Here is a 14,027-nt window from a genome sequence, read left to right on the forward strand (position 1 = left end):
ATCATGAAAGGTTAAGGTCAGAGTTAGGGTTAGGCTTTGATGATCTCCAAGGACACTTCTAGTTCATAAGTATTTGATTCACATGCATGTGGATAAATTTCATTTTCAGGTTGCTTAACCACTTGGTAGGACTCTGTCACTACCTCTGAGTTGGACTATTCCCTTGGGTGTCACTGGGCTCAGGCCATTCTAAAAGTTTGATCATTCTAGGAGGCAAGAAACAGACATTTTTATCATTGCAACCTATGGCCAAGGGCAGAGCCTACAGACCTATAAGGGCTTCTTCATGGTATCTTTGTACGACTTTGTTGTGAGGCCAAAGGTCCACTCCGCAGCAAAGGTGCCCAGCCTGTGACAGGTGATGCTGTGCTATTGCGATGACCTGCCCTCCCCCATGTCCCAGGGGAAGCTCCTCTCACATCCTCTTAGCTGGGGCCTACTGCATCTTAAGGACCCTTCTAGGGGCCTGGGAGATGTAGGGACCCTTCTGGGGCTGGGGCCTACTGCATTTTGAGTCCCTCTTAGGGACCTGGGAGATGTAAGGCCTGGATCCTACCCTTTTACTTGGGGGAAGGGGGCCTCACTCACCACCCATGGCTTGTCACAGAAGTTGTATATGGATTCCAGTGAGTTGATGCTGGGGAGGCCTGCATACTGCATGCCAATGATCAGGTGGCGGAAGTCCTCATTCTCCGCCATGCCAAATGCATGCTGCCGGATGAGCACGAAGTCTGGCCGGAAGGACCTGGCGAGAAGGTAGAGGCAGGTTTGCCATTAACCAGCACTTCAGGCCATATATCATTTTGGTTCCCATTTCCAAAACCCAAGATAGAGAAGAGGGCTTAAGAACCACCTAGTCCAAGCCCCTCATTTTACTGTTGTTATTTTAGAGACAGGTCTTACTCTGTTACCCAGGCTAGAGTGCAGTGGCACAACCGTAGCTCACTATAACCTCAAACTCCTGGGTTCAAGTGATCCTCCTGCCTTAGCCTGCTAAGTAACTAGTACTACAGGCACAAACCACCAGGCCCAGCTAATTCTTTGTTTTTTGGAGAGACAGGGTCTTACTATGTTGCCCAGGCTGTTCTCGAACTCCTGGGCTCAAGTGATCCTCTTGGCTCAGCCTCTCAAGTAGCCAGGACTACAGGCACGTGCCATGACCCCTGGCTAATTTTTTCATTTTTTGGAGAGATGAGTTCTCACTATGTTGCTCAGGCTGGTCTCAAACTCCTGGGCTCAAGTCATTCTTCTACCTCAGTCACCCAAAGCGCTGGGAGTGCACACATGAGCAATGGTTGTAATTTTATTATTATTCTTCCTTTCTGGACTGGGAAATGGGATATTACGGTACTTTCCTTTTTTGTTTGTTTGTTTGTTTGTTTGTTTTTGAGACAAGGTCTTGCTCTGTCACCCAGGCTAGAGTGCAGTGGCGCGATCTCAGCTCATTGCAACCTCCGCCTCCTGGGTGCAAGCAATTCTTGTGCCTCAGCCTCCCAAGTAGCTGGAATTACAGGCACACACCAATACACTCAAACAATTTTTTATAGTTTTAGTAGAGATGGGATTTTGCCATGTTTGCCATGTTGGACAAGCTGGTCTTGAACTCCTGGCCTCAAGTGATCTGCCCACCTTGGCCTCCCAAAGTGCTGGGATTACAGGTGCGAGCCACCATGCCTGGCCAATAGTATGGTACTTTCCAAAGGAGATTTGAGGAACAGAATTCTGACATTCCCTCTCTCCTCTGGGCTAAGCATTGCCTTTTTCTAAGGTACAAATACCCTTAGGAGCGAAGAAACACTTTTAGACTCTCACACCTTAAGTGAAAAAGATTTTTCCTTGACTACATGAGGCAGTTAAGAGCCTGAAGCTCCTTGTAGCTTTTGAGTTGGAGCTCAAAGCAGGTCCTGGAAAACTGAAGACAACAGTACTTGGCTGCCTTCACCACACTGCCACAGAGGTCCCTGATCTCAGTGTCCTTTTCTGACTCCTTAAAGCTGCTCCTTAAAATACGCAATGCCCTCATCAGGCCCCCAGGAGAGCAAGGGGCCAGACTGGCTGAGGACAGATGCCAGACTTCCCAATGTTATTCTTCCAAAGTGGACGCTAGGGAGGGGTACAAATATTTTTCGCAGAACTGAGGTTGAGCAACAGCTACAGGAAGCCCTGAGAGTACAGAATGTTCCCATGCATAGGAAAGCTCCTGCATTTCCCCTCTAGCCAGCAAAGCTTCTAGCCACGGTTATTCCAGAGGACCAAGGCCCCTGTTTTCATGCCCGAGCTTCAGAGAAACCCCACCTTCCCAGAGAGTCAGTTCTGTGGCAGCATCTATTCCCAAGGCGCTAAGCCTCAGTAGATTCATATGATATACAATGACCTACTTGGTTCTCTGCCCAGGCAGCCATTGCCCACCACCTCCAGCCCCAGCCCCACCCAGGCTCAGAGATTAATCTTTTAAAGTGAGGGTGGAAGGAGCCTTCTTTGGCCACTCAGAGGACTTAAGCTTTTACACCGTTGGTGGGAAATGTAAATTAGTACAACTTCTACAGAAAACAATATAGAGATTTCTCAAAGAACTAAAAGTAGAACTACCATATGACCCAGCAATACCATTACTGAGTATTTACCCAAAGGAAAAGAAATCATCAAATTAAAAGACACTCACACTCATATGTTTATTGCAGCATTATTCACAATAGCAAAGTCATGCAATCAACCTAAGTGTCCATCAGTGGATGACTGGATGAAGAAAATATATATAGTACACACCATGGAATACAATGTAGCCATTAAAAAAATAAAATCATGTATTTTGCAGCAACAAAGGTGGAGCTACAGGCCATTATCCTAAGTGAAATAACTCAGAAACAGAAAATCACATACTGCATTTCTCACTTATAAGTGGGAGCCAAATAATGGGTACACATAGACATACAGATGGAAAAAACAGACACTGGGGACTCCAAAAGAGGGGAGGATGAAAGGAGGATGAGGGCTGAAAAATTATCTATTGGATATGATGCTATTTGGGTGATGGAACACTAGAACCCCAAACTTCACCATTACATAATATACCCGTGTAACAAATCTGTACAAGAATCCCCTCAATCTATTAAACAAACAAACAAACAGAAACATGGCATCTGTTAGAGCTGCTCTGATCTTCTTGTGTCTCAGTTCTGGGAAGTTAGCACCAGCTGTATGCCTGAGATACAACTCCAATCCTGCACCCCAGTTATAGGAATTGAGCTGTACACTGTGGTCAGCCCCTGAGTTCCTACCCTGGTACCCAGAAAGGCCTGTCTTTATTCTTGCCCTGCTACTGGGCCTCTCTGTCACCACCTGCTTATGTTCTAGCATCCCCATTACCCCCTCTACCTACAGCTGGAGGAGCCCATCCATTTTCTCTTGTAGGAGCTACCTGAGCTCACTCCCCACCCGGATGGACATCTCTTTTTCTGTTTTCTTCCTTGATCTTCAGAATGGATAAGCTCATATTTCCTGTTGTTAGGTCCCAGACACCTCCAGTCTGGCCTTTCCTGTCACCAACCCGGTTCCTGTTGGACACTGGAAGCCTGTCAGGTTACTGTAGATTGAGGTAGGGAAGAGTGAGGTGAAATCTCTTCTTGGAACAAGATTGATGTCTGAAAACCTGAAGCCATACTGAACTCCTGGGAAGAATAACACTTGTTGAAACCATTTCCCACCGCCCCCTCTCCCCGCTTGACCACCTTCCAATCTGGAATTCTCATTACCTCCCTCACAAAATTCTGTGAGTATGACAACATCACATCTATATGGCATCCAGCATACCACCTGGCATGTAAGTGCTCAATAATTGCTTATTTTCTTCCACCCACCATGTCTCTTCCAGCCCTAGTTTTTCTATCAGACTTAGGAGTTCCCAGGAAGGAGGAATATAGAAAGAATACAGGATGGAGAGTCAAGGGATCTCACATAGAAGACACGGCTCTGCCACAACTCACTAGGGGAACCTAAGCAAATCAATGTAAAATGGGAGGCTGAACTACATCAGACATTTTCAGGTTTGTTTGTTTTAAAGCAATGGTACCCTGTTTTCCAACGGAAATGTGTGCAGGATAAAAGAACGGAGCTGCACTGGCTGAAGGGGTGGGGGGAAATAATCCTATAAGGAATCCAGTTGTCTCTAAGTGAGCTCTGAGTCTGTGAAGCTTAAGTTGCTTTCTCTACCACTGGACTAAGCTCAGCGAGAAGCTGGCTTTCTCTGCCTTTTCTACTACTTTTGCCGAACACACATCATTAAGTTCTGTATACCATACATAGTACTGCTATCTCACTCCAACACCTGACTTAGAAACCACCTCTTTGAGCCAGAGGTAGTAACTCTGGAGACAGTCACAATGACCCTGAGTTCAGAAAGACCCTTACCGGACAACCTTTGTGCCATTCCGGAGAACCTGCATATCCACAGCATAGGTGCCATCTGCATGGGCCACCAGGTTGAGCTCTGAAAATTCTGCCTGGAAAATAATAACAGGGGAATAAGTTCACAATCCTGACTTTGGCAAGTCCTCTACATAGCAGCAGCAACATCCCCACCACAGAACATTTATATACAGTTTTCAAAACATGTTCACATACTGAGTTAGTCTAATTCTCATAGCAACACTGTGATGAAGGTGGGACAGAGATAATTATCCCCATTTACCAAAGGAGGAAACTGAGCCTCAGAGCAGTTAAGTAACTTTTCAGGACAAACAAAACTTATTATTGGCAGAGAAAGGAGCAAAAATCCGGTCCTCTAACTCCCAGCCCAGCATCCTTTGTGCTGGTTCTCTACAGAGCGATAATGTGGACTGAGACAAGTGTCCTTTTATCAGTTTCAATATAAAAGCACTAGGTTTAAATTTAGCCAACTAGGTTTTAGTTCTACTTCCCCCTACACAGCTGTATAAAACATTAAACATTAAGCAAGTTACTTGTCCTCTCTGGGTTTCAGTTTTCCCAATCTATAAAATGGGAATAATTTTGATTTTTATCAATCTTGCCTATCTAACAAGTTGTTTGAAGACAGTCAGTAAATCATAACACACTGTATAATGAATGATGAGTAACTTCTTTTACCACATAGGAAATACATGCATTGTTGAAACTGAACATCCTCCTCTTCCCCAAATGGACCCAATCACTATTTATTATGAAGCAAAGGATGGAGGAAGGTAAAAAAAAAAAAGAAAAGAAAAAAGGAAAAAGGGCTTTCAGTGCTTCACTGTATTAAGGAAGTGTTCTTTTCTATGTTTCCTCTAAAGGCCCAGAGGAACCATCACTGGGGGCAGCATACCTGAATAGCAGACATGTGCCTACCAAGAAGTATCTTGCCACCAACAATATGGAGGTAAAGTACAATGTCCTGGGAAGACATTCCTCTAAGGTTTTCCTCACTCTGGGAAACTTACACTGTAAGAGGGTCCTAAGAACCAAACTGCTTGCTCATCTACAGACACCAGAGCCATAAAAAGGAATCAGAGAAATGAAAAGACACAGACTCCAGGACCATGCCTCACAGAGAGAAAGGTCCTGGGGAAAGGACAGGAGAGAGAGGAAATGCAGAGTCCAGAACCCAATGATGGACACAGTATTCCACTCAGCAGAACGACATGGTTCACTCTGGCATGCCAAGAGGAAACCGTGATGATTCAGATGCAGCTCTGGGCTTCAGGCTGATTACCTGTTCCACCTTGATATCATAATCTCCAAGGACTTTTTTGCCCCGAAAGCACTTGGCCCTGGAGAAAGGAATAAACCCACACAAATTAGTTTTGTGCAAGTATTTAAAGTCAGACATTTACTATTACAAAGAAGAGGACCACAGCAGACAGATCTCCAGAATGAGGGTCAAGAGACCTGGGTTCTGAACCTCATTCTGCTATGAGATCACCACAAGACAAACCATTTCCTCTCTTTTAGCCTCAATTTACCCATCTATAAAATAATACAAAACATCCTTTCATTATTGGGTTTTGTCATAACATCTCTGGTCTTTTGGCTATAAAACGCATCTAGAAATAAGGATTTCCCCAATTTTATTCTTAGTAAAGGCTAGGTCAGCTTTATACATTTCTATAATTTCCTTTTTTCCTTGATCCTTCATTTTACTATGGTTTTCTATTTGGTATCCACCCTTGGATTTCTAGTTTTTAAAGAAACTGTTATCACTTTACTTCTTCATACCCATGCAAAGAGGACCCGAGGCCATTATTAATTTAAAAATATAACCAACAAAATGAGGATTAAGGAACAATCAATGAATGCGAGGAAATTAATTAGATCAAAATAGAAGGTAGCGGGAAAAGACTGAGGAAAGCCACTGCATTTGAACACAAAACTTAGCCCATATTTCTGAGCAGTCAAGAAAATGGGTCAAGGTGAGTTACACAGTACACAGTATCTTCCCAGTTTGTCACAGATCTAGAGGACCCTCACATTAATGCATTAATTAATCCCTTGTAATAAGTAATTAATCCCTTATAAGCAGATATTTTTATACTTATATTAATTCCTACTTTGCTTCTAACCTGCCCCCCCTACATTAGATTTCCTTATCTGTCCATTTCAGCTGGTTCTCCATTTGTCAAAAGGGCCTTTCCACACTCTACTTGTTAGGTAGGTTGAGCTTGCTTTTCCAGTGCTTGAAATTTCCAACTGTAATATTTCATTGGAAATTTTTTGGGAGTCTCTCCCCAAAATAAAGGAATAAACCAATATTTATTGAGCATCATGTTCTAGGAATTACATGCGAGTCGTTTTCAAGAACATCTCATTTAGTCCTAACAATATGTAAGATACAGATAAAGATCTTCATTTCAGAAACAAGGAAACCAAGATTCAGAATTGAAAATGGTGTATTCAAGGCCCTATAGCAAGTTATCGGCAGAGCCAGTATTCACAGCCAAGTCTGTGGCACTCTGAGCCCACTGCCCTTCACATTGCAGGCACTGTCTCCCTCTATTGATCTAGCCTCTCCTTCTCTGCTCACACCACCACAAAAACGGACTTTCCCTGTGTGTGCTGCATTGCATTTGTTCCCATTTTCCTTCTTCCACTCACAAGGGACTTAATGATGTGAGCGCTAGTCCCACTACAAATACTTCCTACCCTGGTTCCTGTCAACTACCCTGGACGAGGCCAGGCTGTTTCCTTTTCTCTATGGGTTCTGGAACACCCCGTTCTAGGAAGTTGTCATTTGTCCTATCCAAGTCCCTGGCCACCCTCAAATTGCTCCTCTGAGGCACTCAGCCATCCTGGAGCTGGACCACTTAAGTCCATCCCCCACCTCTGCCCCAATTTCTTATTAAGCTTCACACCAGCTTGTTTCCAGGACCCTGATCAACATTCACAGCTCAGCGAGCCCCTCAGGCAGGGGCCCTGTAGTATATCCCTGTAGTATATATATTTCTTTGGCTACTATTGCATTTTATTTACAGGTTTAACTAATAGAGTCTAGTATGGCACTATCACTTCTCTACAGACCTTGGAGTCTGCAGGTTTGTGTCCATGACTATAAAAAGGAGGAACTGGAGTGAATGACCCATGAGATCCCTTTCTTTCATTGGTGAGGTATGTCTACCTTGTTATCAGCAATGCTTTTCTGATGCTTCCTCCTATTTTCCTGTCTCAAAATAGCTCTCCTTCTGTGAGTTAAATCTCAGAGACATTAACAATAACCTCTCATTTGGTACGATGCCGTGCATTTGCAAAGCATGTTCCTTGCCCTAGTTGTTCCTCACAACTCTGTGAAGGAGCCAGGAGAGATAGTGTGGTCCATTTGGCTGATGGGGAAACTGAAGCCCAGGACAATTAAATAACATGCCCAAATCAGAAAAGTTCATGGAAGTTAAGGCTAGAACTAAGAGTTTACATCTAGGTGCTTAAATGCTGCCAAGTTTCTTAATTCACTCATTTATGTTGTGGGTTTTGAACACTGATATTGAAGTATATTTATAGATTCTGGCTGCGTTTTTCTGCCACTTCCTGCACCTGCCCATTGACCAAGTTGGCTAATGAACTGTTTTCATGCCTTCCCTCCTCCCCCACCTCTCTAGCTATCCTAATGCCTTTTCCTTAAGGTAATCTGTCCTGTTGGAAATCTCAGTGTGTGTTTCCTGGCCCAGGGTCACTGACCTCTCTTGGCTGAGCCACAACCTTATAGAAAAGGAGCCAAGATGGCCGGCAGATGAGGTACAGAGCCCTCTTCTGGAGAATGAGCACATTCTTGCAGCTCCAGGCTCTGGGACATTTTGATTCTAGGTATTTTCATGAAAAATTGTGTAATTTGCTAGCAAATGATAGAAGTATTTCCTGATACTAAGAGAACACTAGTACAGGGCAGTGTGCTGGAATCCAGAGGATGGGCTCTGGAATCACAATCTGGGGTGTGAATTCTAGCTGTACCCCTTCCTGGTTGTGTTACCTTAGAGAGGCTTAAATTTTTTTAAAAAATAGTATATTGTGTGGTTAAACTAGTCGATCTATCTATAAAATTATATAAGAGGATAAAACAAAAAGTAAAATGTTCTTTTTTCCCATTCCTCTCTTATCACATATACTTCTAATTATCAATTATAAGCATATACTTCCAGTGGAGGGGGAAAAATGTGTGGATATACCTGCATACATATATGCTTCAAACATATACATATGGCATGCTACATAAATTCTTTAAAAATTTTTGTTTTTTGCACTTAAAAATATATCTTAGTGATATGCTTTCAGCACATATTGATGGGCCTCTTCCTTTTTAATAGTTGCATGAAATTCCATTTGAAGGACATACAGTATTTATTGGTAAGCATTTATTGGTATTGGCATTATATATTGGTGAGCACATTAGATTTCTAGTTTCTTGTTTTTGCTATTACAAACAGTGCTACAATGGCTTACATTTAAAAATATAGCCATAGGATAACTATTTTATGACAGAAACGCTGGTGCAAGGAACAGACACTGTTATGGTTTTTGCTGATACTCCCAAACTGTCCCCCACCCAAGAAAAAAATGATACCACTCTTACCAGCATTTGAAAGTTTCGGAAAACTACTCCGCTTCCCTTAGTTTTCCCACATAGTCCCCTGCATACGATAGGAACAGATAAGATGCCCAGTATGGAATTTTTTTTTTTTTTTTTTTTTTTTTTTGAGACAGGATCTTGCTCTGTTGCGCTGGCTGGAGTGCAGTGGTGCAATCATGGCTCACTGTAGCCTCGACTGCCTGAATGAGCTCCAGTGATCCTCCTGCCTCAGCCTCCTGAGTAGCTGGAACTACAGGCACATGCCACCATGCCAGGCTAATTTTTAAATTTTGTTTTGTACAGACACAGTCTCACTATGTTGCCCAGGCTGTTCTTGAACCCCTGGGCTCAAGCAATCCTACCTTGGAATCTGAAAGTGCTGGGATTATAGGAGTGAGCCACCATGCCCCACCAATATGAACTTTCTGATTGGCAGTCTTGTCACATAAATCTAAATTCATCCCCTTGTGCTCAATCCTAAACAAAACCCAAGATGTACATCCTTGAAACACAGACTAAAAATATCTGTAGTGCCTGTGTTGTCAATTTCCCCCTATTGTAACATTTTTCTTAACAAGCCTAGCAGCTGAGGATCTATGTAAGTTTAATGGCTTGCAGCTTCCTTGATGGACCAGGTAATGAACCATCATCTCCCCTTATTGCTAAAATGAGCAAAAGCTTCTAGATTTAACTCGTTAATCAAGGAAGTGAATACTTTCATCAATTCCCATCCACCTACCAACTAGGGCTTGTGAGGCTGAGGAATACGATTTCAGAGACTTCTCTCCTAACTCCCCCACAAAACTTGGCCTAAACCAGGCAAGCCTAGCTTAAATATGCCCTCTTTTATGCATGGGATAATGGAGAAAGAGTTCTAGAAATAGGAGTCAAGGAAGCCGAGTTCAGGCCTACTTCTACCACTTTTCAGCTGTGTGACTTTGGGCAAGTAATGCCTCTCTGAGTCTTAGTTGTGTCATTTATAAAATAAGGCTAATAGTGATCTTAGTAGTGAACACCTGTGACGTACTAACTACTATTCTAAGTGTTTTATGTATTTTACCTCATTTAATAATATTTGGCTCACAGGTGGTTGTGAAGATTTAATGAAATCAGATGACATGAAAGTTTTGGAAGTGCTGAAATTTATGCAAATATGAGGCACTGTTAGCAAAAAGCAGCAAACATATGCTGTTTTAATATGACTACGGCCAACATGGCTTCTTCCTTTTCTGAATTTTCATCACATTTATTGTCTGCTCATGATATTTGGCTCACAGCATCATCATCTGATACCACCTTTCAAGGTCAGTTGTCTGATAATCAGACACTGCTTCCCCACCTATGCCTCAGACCACTAGATTATATGACAATGCTTCAGAGCAGGGATGATCCATATGTGAATCTTGGATTTTTCAGAAAATTTTTGATTTTAAATACTGATTATGTCTTCTTGTTTGATTATATGCTCTAGGCCTGTACAAATATAACAATTATATCCATAAATTTCCAAATCCTTCACAGAGCTGTGACTTAGTAGCCTCACAATCAGGACTTGCTTATTAACTGGGATATTAGGAGTGGTGGTTTGGGCTGGACCACTAGAGAAAACCAGAAGAGAGCACCCTCAGGACGCAGCCTATTTCTGCAGGCCCTGCCATCTTCTTCTCACATGTGTCAATCCTGACGGTCAAGTTCTTTCCTCCTTCTCCTTCCCCAAATGAAAATCTGTTTTCAATCTCTGTCTATATTGGAGCTAATGGACCTGAAACAGCCTAGAGCATAAATCCTCCCAAGATGACTGGAATTTGCATAAGTATCAAATCTCAGGCTAGAAGATGACAGCACTAAAGATGGATTCACATACTCCAGAAGGCATTTAGGGAAGAAAAGACTTTGCCAGAGCTCTGGAAATAGTCCAGCACCTAGTAAATACCTAGCACTGTATAGACATTTACTTTTAAAAAGATGCTAGTTTCTGGCTCTTACTGACTCTGACTCAGGCCTTGTTCTTTCAACCAAACATCTGAAGGCTTCAAGAAGTTAGAAAATAAACTAGAAATAGTAGGAGATTCCTATTTCCCCACTTACACTGTTAGGGTAAAAATCAAGCCTGCCTGTCCTGGTGCAAGTTTGTGAGCGCCTGCCGCCACCCACTGGCAAGATGAGTACTGCAGCTAATTGCAGACAGCTCACCACTCACTGCACTGGCTGAATAGCCACAGACTCTACTGGCACAGGCGTATCCCTCCAGCTGCTTATTTGCTGCTCTGAAAAACCATATCCGAAGATTAACTGTCTCTTCTAAAAAGTATGCATCCACTTCCCTCCCTCAAAGAAGCTGGATAGCTAGCTTTTGCAACCTATAGAAAGAAACGCTGTGATTTGTCAGTAAATTCAGCAAAAATTTACTGAGCACTCAGTGGTATAGGTGCTGGAACTATAAAAATTGGCAACCATAAGTGGTCACAAAGTACAGAAAGCACAGTCTACAAAAGGACACCAGTATCAATATGGCAGTCATTGCTAAGTTCCCGCTCAACTCTTCAGATTTACATCTAGCATTCACATTTCCACCTTTCAATCTTTTCCTTTAAAAACAATTTTAAGCACACAACTAAAACAATAATGAAAGTTTCATATAGTCCAGGAGGATGTACAGTGGAAAGAAAGTTTCCTCTACCTCATATGTCAGTGGAGAGACAGAAACAAAAATAAAAGATTGTAATTCAGGGTATCAACTGTAGCAGACATACAAGCACAGCATTATGGGAACCCGAAGGAGGGAGCCATTCTCTCTGCCTGGAGAAGCCTAGGAATGCTCCAGAAAGACTGAACTGAGTCTTAAAGAATGAGTAGGAATTAGCCACATAGGAAGGAGGACGTAGAATTGAAATGTAAGGGCAAAGACACAGAAGCTTGGGTGGGGCTCTGAGCACTACAGAGGCCCAGCACACTGCTGGCTGAGCAGTGAAGACTGGAGATTCCTGAGGCAGGGAAGAGGCCAAACAAAGGGCTTTAAATGTCAGGTGGAGTCTCTGGGAATGAGGGCTAGTCTCCAAATGATTTTTTACAAGTTTTCATTGCAGAAATATCCTCAATAGTCATCAACATTTTACCAATCTTTTTCATCTATTACCCTCACTGTTTTTGTTGTTGAGACTATGGTTTGAGTATTTTAAAGCAAATCCCAAACATCATGTCATTTATCCTGTCAATTTTTAAGTATTCTCTCTGTTAGTGATTCTTACTTGTATGATTTACAGTGGCAAAACAGACATAACATTTTCAATTTTAACCACTTTTACGTATACACTTCAGTGGTATTCACAATGTCGTGCAACCACCACCACTATCTATTTTTCAAAACGTTTTCATCATCCCAAACAAAAGCTCTGTAGCCAATAAGCAATAAGTGCCCATTCTCTTCTCCCCTCAGTCCCAGGTAATCTCTAATCTACTTTGTCTGTATTAATTTGCCTATTCTGGAATAATGACTTTTTAAATATAAGTACCATGCCATTGTCTCACCAAACAAAATTAACAATTTTTATTAACATCTTTACTGATCTGTATTCAAGTTTTCCCAACTGTCTCAGAATATACTCAAAGATTTTAAGCAGAGAGATCATACGGTCAGATATGCCTAAGATCTGAGAGACTGCTTTCTCTGGAATGTGGAGAAGACTGAAGGGAATGAATCAGTGCTTAAGATCATTTCAGAAGCCAGTGCAGTAACCAGACTTCAAGATTTTCTATTTTACTGGCACTTGGCACCTATTGCACAGCACTCACCTGACAATTCAATTAATCACTTGATTGATTAGGTCTAGGAGCTTAGTAGCTAGCTAGGAAATGACAGCAACATTTAAAAAATCAGATTTAATGAAATGACATAACACTTTATAGAACTCTCCCTGTAGATGTTCGGGAACAGAGACATAAATAAGGTCTCAAATAGTCAGGCCTTACATTGAAGGGGTTCCCAACTCAAATTTGGATTTGTTATCTAATTTAAGGACCATAAAACTTTCAGTACCTGGAGAAATTTCTGTTAAGGATAATTGGTTTGGTTCAGAATAAGAAACAAAGAATAGGAAGACATTAGTACTTTTCCAGATAAAGGCAACATTCTGTGGCTGGTCCTTGATATTATTAATTCACTGATTAAATTGTTATATCAAATGCTCTGCAAGTAAGGGACTTCTTACATAAAGAGCAAGCTGCATGGTGTCTTCGTTAACATTCATATAAATGATCTGGAAAACAGTGCATGGGGAAATTGCCAAGGTTGCCGATGGCATTCAGCTCTTCCAGGGATTAAAATGCCAAGATGATTAGGGGTAAACTGAAAGAAGATGTGGACGTGGGCAGAAAAGTGGCAGAGGAGTTTTAATGTGACTAAGTGTAAGAAAACATATTCAGGGGAAATAATCTTATCAGAGGATCATGAACTGGAATGTTCAACTACAATCCGGTAAAGGAACCTGGAATGACAGAAAATTGTTTCCCGAAGACAGTCCTGTGAGCTGTAACAGGCAAAAACCAAAAAGACAGAGAGAGTGAAAGGTGAAAAAAGGTTAGTTATCACTAGAAAGCTTATGGAAATCCAACATAAAGGGCTACTCATGCCCTAACCCCATCTTGTACAAGCTGTAATGCTTTCCTGTTTGTGATACAGCGTATTAGGTCCACTCACCTGGACACAAGTGACATGATGAAAGTAGAAATGGTCCAGAGAAAAACAGAACAAAATGAAATGGCTCTGATTTTAGTAAAGCTAAAATAATGAGTCTTCTTCAGTCTATAAAGGTAAAGATACAAAGGCAACACACGGGTGTGTAGGAGGAGGGAAAGAAAAACCAAACAAACACTGAGTGACCCTATGCAAATCAAATCACTCAGCTCAGACCACCAAAATTAATCCTCACAATATGCCTCTTACAAGAATGTCATCTTCATGTTACTGGTTTTATAGAAAAAT

At 41.9% G+C, this 14,027-nt stretch overlaps 1 protein-coding gene across 2 annotated transcripts in view; it reads right to left on the reverse strand.

The window, feature by feature from the left end:
• The window catches only part of SYN2 (synapsin II), a 207,867-nt gene that overhangs the window by 43,758 nt on the left and 150,082 nt on the right, over positions 1–14,027 (reverse strand). For both annotated transcript variants that reach the window (XM_017955243.2, XM_017955244.1), the window contains 3 exons: positions 5,708–5,765; positions 4,408–4,499; positions 589–745 (listed from right to left, as the gene is read on the reverse strand). In XM_017955243.2, coding sequence (XP_017810732.1) covers positions 589–745; positions 4,408–4,499; positions 5,708–5,765 — 307 coding nt within the window. The remainder of the gene's footprint in view (positions 1–588; positions 746–4,407; positions 4,500–5,707; positions 5,766–14,027) is intronic.

Source organism: Papio anubis, chromosome 2 (genome assembly GCF_008728515.1).
Source record: "Papio anubis isolate 15944 chromosome 2, Panubis1.0, whole genome shotgun sequence".
NCBI lineage: Eukaryota > Metazoa > Chordata > Mammalia > Primates > Cercopithecidae > Papio > Papio anubis.